Source organism: Micromys minutus, assembly GCF_963924665.1.
Source record: "Micromys minutus genome assembly, chromosome: 9".
NCBI classification, from domain to species: domain Eukaryota; kingdom Metazoa; phylum Chordata; class Mammalia; order Rodentia; family Muridae; genus Micromys; species Micromys minutus.
The window spans coordinates 42,953,740-42,972,868 of NC_137978.1; the positions used below are offsets into that span (position 1 = coordinate 42,953,740).

The 19,129-nt window shown below is 48.5% G+C and overlaps 1 protein-coding gene across 1 annotated transcript in view; it reads left to right on the forward strand.

The window, feature by feature from the left end:
• The window catches only part of CSMD2 (CUB and Sushi multiple domains 2), a gene marked incomplete at both ends in the record, with an annotated part of 547,554 nt that overhangs the window by 266,256 nt on the left and 262,169 nt on the right, over nucleotides 1–19,129 (forward strand). The window contains one exon of the mRNA XM_080921920.1: nucleotides 14,715–14,827. Coding sequence (XP_080778046.1) covers nucleotides 14,715–14,827 — 113 coding nt within the window. The remainder of the gene's footprint in view (nucleotides 1–14,714; nucleotides 14,828–19,129) is intronic.

A 19,129-nucleotide genomic window follows, 5' to 3' on the forward strand; every position in this document is an offset into this window, starting at 1 on the left:
TTTTTTTTTTTTTTTTTTTCTTCCTCTAAGGATAAAGATGGTTTATCTGAACCTTATTAGCATTGCTACTGGCCCAGAGGATTCTTTCCCTTTGGCTTCCTGGAGGCTGTGGGCTTTGCTCAGCCTCTGGGGTCTTTATATCCCTGGCCCCTGGTGGGTCATAACAAGGGCTGCCTTTGTCCATTTGATTGTCAGGATGCCGCCTCCTCATCCTCCACACAGGAAATAATGAAGGTAAGGAGGGGGGATGTCTCCAGAGCTGTCATGATAATATGTGAAGGCTTTCTGTTTGCCTTGAGCAGTGGCAATGCCTGCTGCACAAAGGGTTTAGTAGTAACTCTAAAAATAATCAGCTATGACAGATGGGACTCGGTTCCTGTCAGGACGAAGTCGTCTAATTTAAAACCCCAGCACTTCGGCTCGGAGTCTGAATTTGTCGTTTCTCAGAAGAAATCGGAGGGGAAAGAGGGGGGAGAACCTGAGAGTTTATTAATTACATAGGAATTCTTGAAAATAGGAATTCTTAGCTCATCCTGCGGCCCCTCCTCATCCATGAGAGAGTCCCCATTTTTTAGGGTTGGTTTACAAAGCACTCCAACAGTTAAGCTAATTGGCTTCTTTGGGGTAAAAGTTGATACCCCACTCGTCATCCAACTGGGGAGAGTGCAGTGAAGTCCGAAAGACCTGTCTGTGTAAGTGGCCTTACTAAAAAGTCCAGTGGGGGACAGTAGTGCCACACGCATCAAGCAAGAAAACATGTTCTTGTTGACATAAGGACTGAGTTCAAAGTTGAGTAGCCACCAACAGGCAGGAGCCATAGATCTTGGGTGTCAATGGATTGATTGGAGTCACGGTACTTTGGGGGAGGGTTAGAGGTGACATTTTTGGTTTTTAGCCTGTGTGAACTGTTTTCTAGGGTTCTGGGGGAGGGCTTAGAAGATGTATATGTGTATGTGTATGTATATGATGTGTATATACACACACACATACATATATACACATGGTCTCACAGTAGAGACCTACAAGGAAGCCCTACTCTCAGACCTCCAAGACTGGCTTCAACTTTTGACTTGTGGTAAGAAAAGACATCTCAGCCATACCTTGCCTCCCTGTGAGTCTAAGATTTCCCAGAAAAATGTGTTTACACTAGCAAGAGATACTGTTCTAAGTGACCTATATATAGGGTACCATGCCAGGCAAAATAAATAAACAAATAAAAGCTATAGGAGTCTGTTGTTGTGTAGGCCAGACTACAAACTTGCAGGGGTGATAGGAAATTCTTTGGCTATGAGAGCTGACTTGGATTACCTGCTTCTGAAATCAACAGCTGTGTGCTGTTAAAGATCCACTTCTTGCCCTTCCCTGGCTACTCTACTCAGACAATAACCAAAGACAATTCCATGTGGCTACTGAGGAGCCTCAAGAGATCAGAGATTGAAGGAAGTGTATCCTGACTCCACACCCTCAGAAGGTCACTTGGAGTTGTCACCTCTCTAGACTAGAGGTCTCTTCCCATGGTAAGGTGTCCTCTCTAAGCAGCTCTCCTCCTAGGTTCACAAACCACTTCTCCTGTCTAGGAGACAGATCTGTTTTCTCTGCCCCAAATCTTTCTTACATCCCAGCACATTCCTTACATACTTTCCTGAACCTGCCCCTCAACTTTTTGAATAGTCTGTTTATTAAACACTTCTCAGATTATTCTGCTGAGACCTTGACCAAAGTACCATGTCAATAATATTTCACTATATAGACATCAACCATAAGCAGAAGGGTATTGAATAAAATTCTAGAGATCCAGATTCCCATTGTCTCCAGAGACCCAGAAGCACATTCAGGAGCAGTGCCTGCCAAGAGGAAGGACCCAGCCTCTTCCATCTACTGTCCTGAATTATAAGATGTCCTCTAGGTAAGGACATTGGTCTAGTAGCCAGACAGTAAAGACCTCAGACTTCAGGGATGGCAGGACTTCATTTTGCAAATACTCAGTTCTGTCTTTCTGGTTCAAAAGTAACCACAGACAATCCATAAATAAATGAATGTGTCTGTGCCAATAAAGCTTTATTTGCACAGTTTATAGGCTGGGCATTTAAAATCTACCTCAGTCTGGCTATGATTTCCGTTTTTGTTTAGATCTCTTGATTGCAGTCTACAATAAAAAATACACTTTGTGTCATAGCTCATTAACATATGTGCACATATGTAATATGAATCAGCCTCAGTCTTTGAGCATAATCAATCCATATAATCCTTGTTGCAACCCCATGAGGGTGCTGTTTCCCTTATCATTATTAGAAAGAGGTCATGGTATCAAGTACTAAACTGTACCAAGTACGTGTGAGACATGCTAATGTTTTCTGTCGTGTTTTATTTTGATGGTTAGAAACCCCACAGGCTGATCTCAAGACTCACTAATGCTCCTGGCTGATCTGAAGAACACCATCTATGCAAGTGCACATGGGAACTGTGAGGGATGCTTTCCTTGGTAATGTGCAGAGGGGAGGGGGAAGAATGGCTCCCAGGGCTAGATAGATGGGAGCTCCAGAGATGGCTTTGCTTGTCAGAGGGTGACTTCCGGTCAAGTCTTGCTCTCAGAGTCATGCCGTGAAAAGGCAGTGATGGAACTGAGGCAATGGCTTCATTGGCAAAGCATGTGCCATGCAAGCATGAGGAGCCCAGCTTGGCTCCCAGAACCCACATTAGGAAGCGAAACAAAGGGCTGGAGAGATGGCTCAGTGGTTAAGAGCACTGACTGCTCTTCCAGAGGTCCTGAGTTCAATTCCCAGCAACCACATGGTGGCTCAAAGCCATCTGCAATGGGATCTGATGCCCTCTTCTGGTGTATCTGAGGACAGTGACAGTGTGCTCATATACATGAAATAAATATTAAATAAATAAATAAAAAATTTTAAGGTGAAACAAGTCGATTAAAAACTGGCACTGGGGACTCGAAGGCAAGGAGGCTCCCTGGTGCCTCCTGGTCACCCGACCTACCTGAATCAGCAAAAGACAAGTCAGACAGGAGAAGCACCTGTGGACGTTGACCTCTGCCCCCCATGTTCATGTGCACACACATGCACCCACACACATGAACACAAACCTAAGACTATAAAAGGCATTGTGTGAAACCTGCACTTATAGACTGATACAATAGGACACACAGTTGTCACACACTCTCTACTGTAGCTTAGGCTGGATGCAGGGTCAGGAAGAGGACAACTGACTGTACAGCAGAGGAAGCTGGCAGGCATCACATCAACCAAGCTGTGCAGGTGGTCAGCAGCAGTAATGGGTCTCACTGACAGCACACAGGCCCCTTCCTTGATGCAGCAATAAGAGCAATGCCCATCAGTGATGGCCTCCCTCCACTCTCACATCCCGCATCCAATCTCAAGAAAACATTAGACCCAGCCATGGACCGAGTCCGGACTTAAGATTGATGCTCTTTGATCCTCAAATCTTAGGAAAACAGAAATGAATATGCCTTGGATGCGACTGATGTGGTCACTCAACAGGAAGACAGATGCTGGGTTAGATGTTGGAACCAAAAAAGGAGGGCGTTAGGAGATAGCTGGGAACATCTGGACTAAGCCTTCCATTCAGCAGACAGTACTGTAGCAATACTGATCTCTTAAGTTTTAATGCACGTTCTTTAAGTACCACACCAACCTTCCAGAACCTGGGGGAGGAGCATCTAGCACCATGTTCTGTTGAATAAGTAGACAGGAAGTGGAAATAAGCTGGTACAAGAATGGAAACATGATACTGAGGGTCAAAACAAGCCTGGTCACCTCTGGAGAAACATCTAGAACTAGACCAGACAGTGCTGGAGGTGTGTGGGGGGAGGGGGATCCTTCAGAGGCCATAACAAAGCCATTCAAGCCACAAGGGATAGAAAATGGCCTTATTTCATCCAGTCCCGTCATCCTTCCAACCATGATGACCATCCCTGGCACCCCTCCCTTTTAACACATTCTTTTGGAGAACCGTTCCACTGGAAACCATTCCCTTGTCCTAAAGCATGGGCCCAAGGCCTAGACAAACGATCGGAGACCCTCTGTGGATTTTTCTGTTTGCCATGAGAAAAAACGCTATCTCTGTGTTCTTTCTGGTGATGAAGGGGAAGGGCTGGGTCGGGAGCTGCTGAGTGGCCGTGATTCAGACTCTGGCTGCTGCCACTTGCGGTTGGCCAGCACACAGCCCTGCAGAGCCAGGCTGATGGCATCTGAGCTTCTAGCTCTGGACATCCCTGAGCCATCTGCAGCCCTGCTTTTGTGGTTTAATTACAACAGCTACTGGTTGCTTCTCCATTCTAGACTGATCTGGATTTCTTTCACAAGAAGTCACCAGTACAGAGTGTACAGAGGTGTGAAGGCATGAAAGTACATGGCACAGACATGGGTGTGAAGGGATGGGATACATGGTACAGACACGGGTGTGATGAGACGGGCTAAGAGCAAACAGGAACCCTCTTCTCCCTTTCAGTTCCTCCCTTCTCCATCTATTGCAGCCCTACCATGTTGATAGTCCCACTCTGGTTTGTTAGAGATTGTGCAAGCCTCACACACCATGGCCCTTGCAGCCTCCATATTTGTGCCTGGGTCCTGAAGGTGCCCGCGTGCACAGTCTCATCTGTCTCAGCCCCAGTGATGAAACATCGCTTACCCCGAGTGAGGCAGCTGGGAATTTAAAAGATGCACATCCAAGTCACCAGACAGACTTCTTAAGGGGCCCCTGTGTGCAGTTTCTATTCCACACTGCTTCCTCTCTGATGGTCCCTTACCTCTGAAGTCTCCTTGGCTGAACAGAGATGTGGCCTCTGCCAGGGAGGTCATTGCTGTACCTTGAGACCTCTTGGCAGCTGGCTCTGCCTAACTGTCATCATTGAGCAGCATCCCCATTCCTTGTGGCATGCAACTGTGGATGCAGAGAATAAAGCCACTGCCACAAGGTCACGGGGTCAGCATAGAGGCGAGAACAGAACACAGCTCCACGACACTGCAGGAACCTTTGCTGGCCTTCAAGTGCACAAAGGGTCTAAACCCTCGACTCAGTCTCCACCTTCTCCCAGTCATCTCCCGAGTCCCCCATCCTCCAGCGCAGGAGGAAGACAGGCAAGGCTGAGATGGTAGTAATGGCTGCAGGGGGAGTGGGCAGCGTCTTTACCTCTGTTCGGTGCATAGGGCAGATGCTAGCCTTCTTTCTCATTGACCTTGGAAGCCTAATGGGGGGTGATTTATCAATCTGTGGAGCCCCATGTCCTCTGGAGGCAACATTCTTTGTACATTGCTCAGGAGCCATCCATGTTCCTCTTGTGAGGCCTCTCTTAGCAGAGTACCCATGCACAGTCCACAGAGCACAGCTGTGCTGAGGGGTCCCATGGCATTGGTGAGGAATTTAAGTTGCTTGGTGGAAAAAAAAAAGAGTAGGTGCTCTCTTAGGTGAAGAGGAGGGATCCCCCACTCTAGCTCTGTGCGGGAGCAGATGGGGTTGGAAAGGCATCCCAGTATCTCCTCTATTCCTACCCTTCCCCCCTACACATACAAGATGTCTGAGGCTGTCCATTAGGTCTCTTCTAGTCTTGTGATATTACATGTCCACCTAGCAAAAAGCGGAGCCTGGATCCAAGTCAGTGTTGGCGGGTCCCAGGCTCTGGCACCACCTTGAACCTTATATCTGTTCCATCTGCACAGGATCAGCCTGTGCCATTGGTGCCGGAGAAGAAAATTGGTAGGGAGAAATGCTGATGCCCTGTAAGGCTGGCATGGTCACTAAGCCCTTAAAACCTGCTCTCTTAAAAATAAAACTGCTTCCCAGCCCTGGGTCATGCCAGTAGGAGACACCTGAAAGTTACAGAGCATCAGGGCCACCTCACTGAATCTCAGATCTAACCTGGTGCCATAGAGACCCGGATGGAAACAGAACCCTGAAGGAACAGGGATCCTGAGAGCCCTGAAGCTAATAGTGTGTTTTTTTCTGAGATGCTGCCTCGGGCAGCCTGGAACAGGGTCAGAGTAGGAAAAGATGTATTGGGACACTTTCCCTATCCCATCTATTCCCTACAGAACTAGGCTGGAGACGGGGGACTCCTTCCCCTTTATTGAAGTGAGCACCCATTCTTCTCCACCAAACAGCCTCTAACCAGGGCCCCAGGACCCTGCCTTCCTGATAGAGACCCATCTTCTGATTAGCCTAGCTTAGTTCACATGACCACTCTGCTCCAGTTGGCTGTTAGGAATGGTCATGTAATGCATCTATACGGTCATTCTTTTGGGGAGCTACAGACTGGCCTTTGACAGATTTTAGTGCTTAGGGAAGAGTTGAACCCTGTGACTTAGATTTGAGACAGAAGGGGACAGGGGTGGACACCATACCTAAAACATTTCTGAGGACCTATCCCCAAGGCCCTGGCCCAGTGCCCCCAATGACTTCTCTGTTAAATCACTTCAATATCTCAGGACACATCCTGTATGTCAGGCAAGAAGCATCCAGCCCTTCAGCCGTGAGTCTGGGATGCATGGCCACAGCCACCTCGAGCCCCCATAAAACTGTAGCGTGCTGTCACTCAAGAAGCAAGGCCCAGATGCCAAGATCAAAGCTATTCCAGCCATAGACTCAGCCCTGAAGCCCTGTTCCTCAGAGCTCCAGGTTGAGACACATCCTCCAGGGAGCCACGAATCTGAAGGAAAAACATTTGCCTGGTGTGGCTGGGGGGCTCCCTGGAGCTAACAATCAGCCAAACTTCGAAGTTCTGCTCATTTGTGGAGTTTATAGAGCCGCTTCTGGGAAAATAGAAACATTTGCCCATAGTGATAAAGACTCCGCTGCTGGTGTCCTGGGGGTGCCTGCATCTGGGGAGTCCCCTGGGATGGTATTCCAGCAGCTGCTGAGTAAATGGGGAGAAACAGCCAAGCCAAGAGCAATGTGGTGACCCGTGTCTTCCTGGCACGAACAGGCAGCACTCTTACAACCAGGGTGCACGCAGTGTGGTACCCTGAAGACCTCCATACCATCCTGCAGGTCACCTGCTCCTGATGCTACACAACAAACATACCCTCTGCATTCATCAGCAGTGTTCATCATACACACACACACACACACACACACACACACACACACACACACCTCATAGCCTCCTCTTCCTCTGTGAGTCTGTCCCTTGTAGTAAATACTTTGTTGTGTATTAAGGACAGGCAAGAAAAAGACAGTGGCTTTCTTCAGACTGGAGAGAAACAGGCCCAGGGGAAAATGAAGCAAGCCAGACCAAGTGTTCAGGAGTGGGTTTCCTGTTGCTGACGATCATTTTCCCCTCAACCTCCCCAAAGGAGGAGAGGAAGTATCTGGGACGAGGATACATAGAGGAAGCTGGTCAGGGAGAATTGCAAGGATGATGAAATTTTCATTACAGTAAATATTCAAGCAAGGGACGACTGTCTTAGGGTTTCTATTTCTGTAATGAAAAACCTCAGCTAAAACAAGTTGGAGAAAGGAGTTTATTTCATCTTACAGCTTGAAGCCTGCCGTCCAGGGAAGTTGGGGAAAGAGCTCAAAGTAGGTACCTAGAGATGAGCTGATTCAGAGGCCATGGGGGAGTGCTGCCTGCTGATTTGCTCCCCATGGCTTGCTCAGCCTGCTTTCTTCTAGTGCTTAGAATCGATGGGTGGTACCTCCCACATCAATCACCAATCAGGAAAATGCATCACAGGCTTGCCCAAAGGCTCATCTGGCAGAAGTTTCTGCTTGCAGAACGACTCTAGCTTGTGTATAAAAGTAACCAGCCTAGGAGTTCATGCAAAGTGGGCATCAGGCCAGAGGACCCCAAAGGACTTCTGGAATCGAACCTAAGGTCAGTTGCTCACGCTCCCCCTTCTGACTGCAGAGGGAATATAATTAGGAAAGCACTGGTACCCATGAAAGTAAGTAATTGCTTTAGTTCATCATCCGTCGGTTGGTGTTCATGGAATGCAAGCATCCCAGGGCCGCAGAGTTCAGTTGGTAAAGTGCTTGCTGCTCAAACATGGGACCCTGAGGTCAGTCCTCAGAACCCGAGTGAAACAGTCAAGCCTGGTGACAGCTACATGTAACTCAAGAGCTGGAGAGGCAGAGACCAGGGGACTCCTGGAGTTGGTTCACTGGCTACTTCCAGGCTAGTACCAGACCAATGAGAGAAACTTTTTCAAAATGCAAGGTGAATACCTCCCACAGAATGACACCTGAGGTTAACCTCTACACACACACACACACACACACACACACACACACACACACACACACACACACACACACACGAACACCCTCCAACCTCTCCCCGCACCCCACAAGTGTTCTGGTGCCCCCACAGCGATAACCGAGCTTCTTGCCTGCTGCCTGTGGCCGCCCGCCAGTCGCCTCCCACCCTGCCCTCCCACCCCTGAGCTCTGGCTTCCTCCAGCTGAGCCATGTACTTTCTGAGAATCGGCTGGGTCTGCTGCCAGCTCTCCCAGTGCGAGTCATATTTGTTATTGTAATTATGTGATTTAAATTAAACATCACATAAACGATGAGATACGAGTGCAGAAGGAAACACAGCGGCCACGATGGGAACCCGATCAAATTCTCTCCAACGACTCCATAAAGGGGAGTCTCTAAGTATTCAAAGGGCGCAATCACCCCAAGGCTCTCTTCCTCAGATCAGGAACACTATCTTGGTACACAGTACCAGTTAGTAAACATTTGTTGCCTGGGTGCCCGGCATGATTCAAATGAGATACAACCAACGCCCAAAGTACAAGCCTATGGTCAGGGAGAAGCTAATGCAAATGCAAAGCTGACCGGCAGTTCCACGGATGCTTATGTTGTTCACGTGGCAATAAAATGTTTAAGGCACATATTCGTCCTTTCGTGATTCCCTCCTTAGAGATTCAGCTTTAATTTAGTGACACCATCTGTGAGGCAGATGAGCAAAGGTCCAGATAGTACACAGCAATGCAAAGCTTTCTTACAATGTAGCCAAAGATGACCTTGAACTTTCTTGCCTCCCTCTAATCACTGTATGGATATTGAACCCATGGATTCTCACATGCTAGGCCTCTAGAGACCCATCCCTAATGCAAGGAGTTTTCTGTGACGTGACAGAGCGCTGGAGCATCAGCAGCAGAGGACTATATGCAAATGAGTGGATGGGCGTGGCTGCGACTCTGCAAAGGGTGAAATTGTATCCACAGCAATAGACTGGAGCCTTCCTTGGCAGCCACATTCTGTTGCTAACTTGTCCCGCAGGATGGCTGGAGCTATGAAGAGAATCCCCCATCCCGCCCCATGTGGAGCTTGCCTTACTAGCTGGGGAGATCATCAAGTCCAAAGATGATTACAAGTCAGTAGGCCTAGGATGGTGGCATGTGACCCTGCTACAGAGGGGACACACTGAGCAGGCAACAGTTGACCAGGCTTATCGGGACCAGTTACACCGTGCCAGATGGGGCAGCAGGGAAAACATTCTGGGTAGAGGCACCTAAGAGGCAGGGACTCAGAGTGGGGTCTCGGGGAGGAAAAATAGATGAGAGTTTAGGCTCAGTTCTGAAGCTGGTCGATCTGTTCCTCCACTAAGACTTTTCTGGGAGGATTAACTTGCTTGTGCCACAGTGTCCCCTCCATCCCCCTGACAGGTGGTGGGGAAGGGGGAAGGAGGGAGATGGGGTTATACCTGTCCCCACAATCTGGTCCTCTCCTGCCATAAAGATAAGGAATTGTGTTCACACTGGAGTCTGAGGTGCAGAAAGGCCTGGAGCCCCAACCCCACAGGGTCCCTGGAGCTCAGAACCACAGCCCATGTGAGGGGCCAAGGTGCCCTTGCCAGATAACAGCAACTGTGAGGGGAGGGGCGCTGCAGAGTCAGGAACTGCCGAATCAGCTCCTCATGACACAGTGCCCCTGCCCCCTGCACGTCTGGTGACACTGGATACATGCATGTCTTCATAGGATGGGCAGTTCTCAGGGTGGCTGGCTCTTAAACCAGTCTCTTGTGTCTGTGACAGGCAGCAGTGCCCAGACACTCACTGTTGCCATTTGGATGGGGCTTTTGGATGGGGCTTCTCTCGGTGCCTGAACATCCTGCAGGAAAAGCTTCCCTGAAGAAACACTTTACACAGAGGAAGGAGGCTGAGCCTACTCTGCCACCACTCCCTTCACCCCCCAGTCAGCTCTGGGCATAAAAGGAAGTGGTTCTTTTTTTTTTTTTTTTTTAATTCTCCCCAAGCCAGATTCCATTAATGAAGCCCCATTTAACAGAAGTCAATTTACCAAAAAGAAGAAAACCTCGAGTGCACTTGCTTAAATACGTTTATGTAGCTGTGCAGTAGCGATTTACTGGGCAAGCTAGGAATTCCCCAGGCCCCCCAGAGAGAAGTTAATGTGGACAGGAAGGTTCGAAGGGGGAGCCTCTCCCTTTGTGTTTCTCTCCTTTAATTATGATTCTAAGTAGGAACAAAATTAAAGAGGATCCTGGAGGGTAGAAAGGAAGGAAGACAGGATGGAATTCAGCCTAGACCGGTCCACGGTGGTGCGTGCCTATTCGGCAGAGCCTTGCTGGCTGAGTGCCCAGGCTCTGAATGAGATGGTCTAGGTTACAGTCTCACCTCTGCCATGACATGCTGTGTGGTGGTGAGTGGGTTTCTTTACCTCTCTGTGTAGCCGGGTGGGCCCGTGGGAAAGAATAGAGAGCACAAATCTAAAGGTGGGGACACTCATAAAACAAAGTTATTTCCAACACACGAAGCTCTCCTGCTTAACCAGTAGCAGAGTGCTGTGTGTGTGTGTGTGTGTGTGTATGTGCACCCACGTGTATGTGTTGGTATGTGTGTGTTAGTATGCATGTGTGTGTTATTATGTATGTGTGTATGTATGTATATGCACCCTTGTGTGTGTTTGTGTGTGTGTATGAGAAAGAGCTGTTATGTGTATGTGTTGGTATCTGTATATGTGTGTGTTTGTGCTGGAATGTGTGTGTGGTATTTGTGGTATGTGTATAGGTGTGTGTGAGTGGTATACACCCATGTGTATGTAGGTATGTGTGCATCCAAGTGTGTGTGTGTATGTGTGTGGTGTGTGTACAGCCGCACCCATGTGTGTGTGTTTGGTATGTATGTAGATGTGTGTGTGTGTGTGTGTGGGTGTGTGTGTGTGTAGGCATGTCGGTATGTGTTGGTGTGTGTGTACTCACACATACATGCTCAGGCTGAAAGCCAGGCAGGAAACAAATCAGGAAGAGGAAGGCTCCACATGACACTGCTTGGCAGCTCAAGGGTGTGAGAGAGAGTGAGCAAGGTACAAGTCTACACGGAAGGTTAGCCTGGCAGGCAGAGGGAACTGGTCAAGTGCAAAGGTCCTGGGGCAGAAGCAGGCCTGGGCAAGCTTTCACAGCAAGGAGCCCATTTGCTTAGAGCATAAAGAAACATGATTAGAGGGGGAAACAGGGAAAGGGAAACTTTGCTGAAGGTCATAGAAGTCCATAGTGTGGACTTTACTCTAAGGACAGGAGCCACGGGGGATGCATTTTGCTTTGTTTCCTTTTTAATGAAATCTGTTAAGAGGTCATTTATATAAAACTCTGAGTTATGACTGTACAGCTCATTAGTGTTAGGGGAAGGATGAAGAGAATGGGGGGCATATGGCCTATGAAGGTGTGGTGAGGCCTGGGGGCAAGGGAGAGATGCCTCTGTGGGGGGCACATGTTGGGAATCCCTTCCCTCTGAGGGACCAGCCACAGAATGGCTCAGTACAGAATAGAGTTTATTCAGGTCATGGGGGAGTTAAGAGGGTGGTAGAGGCAGAGGGAGGGAGGGAGGGAGGGAGAGAGAGAGAGAGAAAAAGAGGAATAGAGGAGTAGAGGCCGGCCATGAGCAGTGGAGGAGATGGGGGAAGGGAAGGGGAAGAGAAGGGATAGAAGGGAGAGCAAGGCTGCAAGAGGCCTAGAGAGGCAAGAGAGAGAGGAGGGGGCAAGCAGCCCCTTTTATAGTGTCAGGTCACTGGGCCGAGCATACCTGGCTACTGCTGGGTAATTGAGGGGCGGGGCTTACAGAATCCCAACAATTAGATTGCTGGCAAAAGTGTCCTTGCTTTGGGAGGAGGAATGGGATGAGAAACTATGGGAAGAGGGACTAAGAGGGGGGCAATGACTGGATTGTAAATACATAAAATAACAACAACAACAACAATAAAGTGGCTTTCCCACACAGTAAACAGAACCCAGATCTGGACCTTTCCCCCCTTTTCAGCCATGTAGGATCCACTGACAACAATCAACCCAACTCTGGCTACCACGGGTCCATTTTCCCAGAGTTCCAGTGAGTGAGATTTCAGGGTGCCTTCTGTGTTCACGGCCCACAGTCCCAGACCTGGCTTATGATCCTCCCTCGTGGTCCACGCTTCCTCTCCGTGATCGACCCACACTCACTCACAGTCCACTCTGCTTCCTGTTAATCTTTACTCTCCTGCCTCAACATAGCTTCAGCCTGTGAGTTTGCCCACATCTTTGTACTTACTAGCAAGGGAAAAGAACTTTTTTTGTTTTCTGGTTTTCATTTTGATATTTTTTGATGACCAAGTTGTCTTGCTGTGTAACACATACTAGCCTCAAACTCCCAGCAATCCTCCTGACAACCTCCATGTGTGACTCTGTTAAGAGCTTTGAGCCAAAGCTCTTGCCATCTCCATAGCGATTTTATGGGGTCCCACCACAGAAGCCCCAAGTTCTGTGATAGGGCCAAGGACACCCTCAAAGGCTCAACATAACACGCTTGGAAAGACGGGATGGGGTGGGGAACATACACATGTGTGCCCACACACTTACACACAGAGACACAGAAATGCACACATACAGACAGATGCACAGTGGGGGAGAGAAAGGGAAAGAGAAAGAGAGGGAGAGAGAGAAGGGGGAATAAGGGAGGGGGGAAAAGGCACAAGGCTTGCTGTCTTCGAGGGAATGGAACAGCTAGAAAGCAGCAGGTAACCACAGCATTGCTAGGCTTAGGGAGATGAGCATCAGCTCTCACCTCACCCTTGAGCTGGGAAGTTCCCCCGCTCCAACTTCCAATTAGAATCTGGACCACCAGACTACCCCTTCCTTGCCTTTTCAAAGAAGCAGCCTCGGGTCTGATTTATTCAGGTGAAGTGTCTCTCCCCCCTCCCCCATTCTACTTCCATATGTAAATAGCCTCCAAGCTCTGTCACTGAGCTCAATTGAATTTGGCCTAGGGTGGGGGAGCCCAGGAGAACCAATTGAGGCTCCTTAGAAAACTTAAATGACTCACCCTGTAATAAACTATTTTAAATGGGATCTGGTGAAATACTGTAATTGGTTTCTATAATAGTTCCTGCCCAAGCACTGTGGGTTATATTCCTAGAGTTTTGTGTGCGTCAGCGTTTTCATTAGAGTAAAACTTGAGATCAAAGGGTATTAAGCTCCTTGGTTAGATCTCTTGTCTCAGTGTATATCTATGGGAAGTCACTCTGTTGGCTTTCTAGTGTCTGCTCCTCCGGATGCCCCTCCCTGGAGATCTGTCTCCTTTCCCTCTGTAAGACTCACCTGTGGGCAAGCATCAATCTTTCAGCAAGCTTCCAACAGGCTCGATCAACAGGAGCATCCACGAGTCTGGAGAGAGCAAAGGAGTGTGTGCTCTGGTTGTTCATTTCTTGTTCTTTCTGCTGGGGGTTTTCCCAAACCAGCTGTAGAAGTTGGGTAGAGAGCCGGTTTTGCCTTGCAGCCCTATGCTTTGGGGCATTTCCAGTTTCCTCTCCTCCAGGAGGAGGAGTGGTGCTGAGTCGCATCCCTTACTAGCAGCCTCCAGGGCTACCCTCTCCTTGTTCCCCCAGCTGCCCGCCCTGAGGAGGTGATATCGCCACATCTACTCCACAGGATCCCAGAGGGTTTAGGCAACTTTCTTGTGGTCACATAGCGCTGCTTGTAGGTCCCTCCAAGATCCAGCTGCTTCCCTGCTCAGCCCCACTGCCTCCTACTGAGGGTTGATTTTTGGGAGAACTGGGGGCAGAATTATAATTGTAACTGGGTCCTGTGGTGTTATAGGGTAGGGAAGGCGTTGTTGTGGGTGAGCTTGGAGATACCAGACTCTGGGATGTGCCAGGCTTTGGGATAACCTCAGTGCCCAGACAGTTTCTCCCTTAGCCCCACAGCCTTTGTGGATGGGCTAAGGAAAGAGGGGGGGGGGACATAAGGGAGGGGTAAGAAAAAGCACAAGGTATTTTCCTAAGTGAGAATTCTTGATTAGGAAAACCAGGTGCCAGGTACAAGGTCAGAGGCCGAAAGCCTTGTTTTGAGCCCAATCCATTCTGTCAATTCCAGACCATTAGGAAGACTTTTCTGGGGCTGGGGTGTTTCAGGGACTCCTGAGAAAAAGTGGGGGTGTGGGAGACAGTTGAGCATAGTCCAGTCAGAAAAGAGCAAAGACACAGAGAGTAGGAAAAGCAATGCAGTGTCGATGGGATTGTCCATAGAGGACCCCCAGCTTGGCTCCTAGCCTCCTTTGCTTACTCTCAAGCCCTGAGCATCTGCTGGGATTTGGGGAATCAGAGGCAGAGGGAGTGATTTGCCTGGAAATCCCTCCAGCAGCACAGACCCCAGGCTGCTAGAGTAGATGGTGCTCCCTTCTTGCTTCAGAAGGTGGGTAGGCTCCTTGATGTCCTGTTTTGCTCCTGACCTTTCTCTGTCCCTGTCCCCTAAGGTTTACCGGAGCCAGCCTCCCAGCCCCTGTCATCAGCAGCAAGAACTGGCTGCGGCTACACTTCACATCTGATGGTAACCACCGGCAGCGTGGCTTCAGCGCCCAGTACCAAGGTAAGCACAGGAGAAACGGGGCTTCCTCTGAGAGAACAGGAGTGGCCCGAGGGTCTCAGCCCTTCACACTGGTACCCACATGGGACTTTGGGCATCATTGCCTTGAGTCCGTTACATCTGTGCATCCTGAAGTCTCTGTGCCTGCATCTCTGCACATGCCTAGGCAGCCTTTAGGTACCAGAGGGGCAGTTCTCAGACACTAACAGCCTGGCTACCACTCTTCGGGACAGAGTTGTCATTGTGATTAGTGCTGAGTCAGGCCCAGTGTGAGGAACTTATCAGGCACCTCTGTTACTCCTTTATCGTCTTGCTATGAGGTAGATGTTAGCTGCACATCCCTTTTACAGCAAGGGAAGGCAGTTTCCCAGCCAGCAGCCCCAACCACTCTTCTGAGCCAGAGCCCCACACATCCTCAGCATTGTTAACTGATCTCCTGCAGTTCAGGGGTTCCCCACACCTGCACTCTTCTTCATCCTGTCTAGAGCAGGACTTTATGGCAAGCAGAGGCAAGGTGCCTTAGGGAGAGTCCCTACTTACTTCCAACCTCCCATTTGGGCAAGATCTCAGCACAGGAGTGTCAGGTGGAAACCCCAGGAAAGCACATTTATGCTTCAATAAGGATGGCACTTTGAACTCCAGGGGCTACCTCTAAAAAAGGGGAGCACACCTTGCACCCGAAGAGGGGCTGGACATCCACTGGATGCAGGGTAGGGGACCAGACTGCCTTAAAGCCTTGCTTGTAGTTTGAGACTTTATTCAAACTTGATAAATACTCTGAGGTCTAGAGTAAAAAGCCACAGATGCAGGAACTATATTTTCAGATCTGGATTTAATGAGTGGTCTCATTCCCTCTGCCTATGCCAGAGGAAACCTTTGCAAAGTGCAAATAATAATAATAATAATAATAATAATAATAATAATAATAATAATAATAATAATAATTAATAATTAATAATAATAAGCCAGAAGCCCACTGGGCCTGGAGACATCACAGAGCTTTTCTGGAGTCAGTATATAACACCATGGAGGCCCCACCCCCTGAGCCAGAGAAACAGCCACCTGCATCCTCCTGTCATGTTTTCCAAAATAGAAAATGGAGCGTAATAGCATACTTTCTTCTGATTAAGTAAGTACTGGGTGTGCCTGATAGTTCAGGTTCTTGAGGTTCCCAGTGTCACTGTGATAGATGAAGGCTCAGTGACAGGCCCCATCATCAAAATCCAGCACTGGGTTATCTGGTCAAGAACTCTATGTTATTTGATTACATCCCTACTGTGTGCATGCTATACAGCTAGTGTCTAAGTCTCCTGCTTACTGCATAACTACTGTGTGGCTGTTGAATACTTGGGGTGTTCGAGGTTCTGTGCTAAGTAGCCTTCTCCCCAAAGCACAGGGACCTGCCAGCTCCTCTTCCTTTTAGCAGAAGCTCAGACAAGCTGTGTCACCCACCCAAGAGCACACATCCCCTAACTACGTGGAGAAACTGGAGTTCACCTACAGACCTTTAGTTTATCTATAAAGCTGCAGTCTTTGTCCTTAGCCATCTTCCTATGCCTGTCTGTTCAGTGACTTTGGAACTTTGGTTTGTGTGTGTGTGTGTGTGTGTGTGTGTGTGTGTGTGTGTGTGTGTGTGTGTATGCATACATGTGTGTATGTATGCATTTTTCATAATCACAACCTACAGTGCATGTGCATCTATAGTACAATCTATCACTCTGGGAGTTTGGCCTAGATGTGAGGCACCCTGGGCATCTCTCTTCTGCTGTGTAATGCTAGCTGAAACCTCTAACTTAATTACACATGGCTGCAGCAGGCTAGGCCAGCAGTCTGAGAAGCTCTGCTTCAGAAATGTCCTCCTTGAAGCTTCACCTTCTGGTTCTTGTCCCCTAACCCTCCCAGTGCTTTTATGCTGCTGTGTCTCAGGGATGTCAAGGTCATGAACCCTTGGTCCTGGGTGACTCTGTTCTATCCTAAGCATGTTTGCACGAAGCAGGCATGTTGGCAGTTCCATTTTTACAAGCACACAGCGTGTGGTCCAGCACTGGTGAACCATGGGCCCCAGTTTTCATGTATTTCATCCCAGCCCAGGCAGACTCAGTATGGCTATAGAATACTTACTGACTGACTGTGTTAATGCTCGAGACGACATTTTATAGCAATGATGGTAGGGTTGGTGATGAGGAAGGAGAGGAGGAATGAGATGATATGAGGCTGGGAGATGGCTCAGAGGGTAAAATACTTGCTATGTACATGTGGGGTTTGTAGTTGAGATCCCCCATAAATGTCAAGTGTGTGTATGGCAAGCCACCTGTATTCCCAGTCCTCAAGAAGTAGAAACAGCAGGTCTCCTAAACAAGCAGGCTAGTTGGGCAAACTGGCAAGCCTCGGGTCCAAGCAATAGACCCCTACCTCAGTAAATAAAGAATAAGGTAGAGCATTATCAAAGAAGACATTTGACATGAATGTCTGTCCTCTACGCTCATACACACGTACATGTCCACATATTTGCAGACATGCACACACATGCATGTGTGCACACTCACATGCATGTGTGCACACATATACACACACACAATCACAACCACGTACACAGAGCAACAATTACAATGATGATAATAGTTATAAGAGAGTGTAGTCCTGTTCATGGCCAGGCCAGATATTCAGCTAATGTGATGATGTCCTGTCTTAGTCAGGGTTTCTATTCCTGCACAAACATCGTAACCAAGAAGTAAGTTGGGGAGGAAAGGGTTTATTCAGCTTACACTTTCACACTGCTGTTCATCACCAAAGGAAATTAGGACTGGGACCCAAGCAAGTCAGGAAGCAGGAGCTGATGGAGAGGCCATGGAGGGATGTTATTTACTGCCTTGCTTCCCCTGGCTTGCTCAGCCTGCTTTCTTATAGAACCCAGGTCTACCAGCCCATAATGGGCTGGACCCTCCCCCTTGATCACTAGTTGAGAAAATGCCTTACAGCTGGATCTCATGGAGGCATTTCCTCATGGGAGGCTCCTTTCTCTGTGATAACTCCAGCTCGTGTCAAGTTGGCACAAAACCAGCCAGTACATGTCCTAAGGTCTGCCACTAGAGCGGGGTAATCTTACTGCAGTTTGTACTTGACTCCACGTGATGTTACTCCGTGCTGGCGCCTGAGGCTCTGCTCCACTCCTGACAGAACAGTTGAAGGAGACTCACAGACGTGGACCTGAACTTTCCGTACAGAGTGATGAGAGCCTCACTTGGGAGAATTCTGTTTGTTGGGGAAGACAGAGGGGCTTCGGAAAGGAGCAGAAAACAAAAGCCAAACACAACTGAGAATCAGAAAGAGGTCCTGATGTAAGATAGTCCTCAAATAGATGGCTGATACACACACAGTAGGTCAGAGGAATCTGGGTCAAGAATGCCGGGACAGCAACTGCCATACCTAAGGCACAGCAGCCATTTGGGCATGCCTCAGAGGCAGCCCCGGTCTAGCTTGTGGCTGCCTTTGAAAGGCCCCTGAACTAAGGATGGTTCTGTGCTTTTAGACAGTCAAAGTAAAAGGAAAAATTAAAAGAACAACTTGAGGCTGAGCAGATGGCTCAGTCAGAGAGGGAACTTTCCATGCAAGCATAAGAACCTTAAAGTCCCCAGAACTGTAAAATCCCAGGCAGGGTGTGTAACCTCAGCTTTCAGTGGGGCAGAGACTGAAAGCTCTCTGGGGCTTGGCAGGTGCCAGAAGAGCTTCAGGTGCAACAAGAAACCCTGACTTGAGGTAATAAAGCAAAGAAAGTAAAAGAATGACATACAACAGATATCCTCTGGCCACTGCACAAGTACACACACACACACACACACACACACACACACAACAACAACAACAACAACAACAACAACAACACAGGCACATAAATATGAACCACAGTCCTGCACACATGAAATTCAGATTTTGACCTTCAAGAAGGAGCACATCTGGGGGACTTCTTCGATCATTCTTTCACATCTGGATCTCTGGTTGCTCTAGAGCTTGTGGAGCAGAGGAGACCATTCGCAGCTAGGGAGGATAGCCTTCAAAACCAAGCTAAGGGCAGGTAATCTCTTTATAGAAAAGATTTTCCCACCCCAGGCAAGGGCCCAGCTACAGCACAGGGCAGGAGACAGTTATCTTGGGCTGTGAACTTAAGATGGGGTAGGGGATGAGAAGCTACTTCCTCCAGGTGAACTCAAACCTCCCAAAAATTTCACAATCTCCCAAAACAGTTTTACCAGACAGGAACCAAATGTTCAAGCATATATCTCCCTTTTGGGGACATTTTGCATTCAA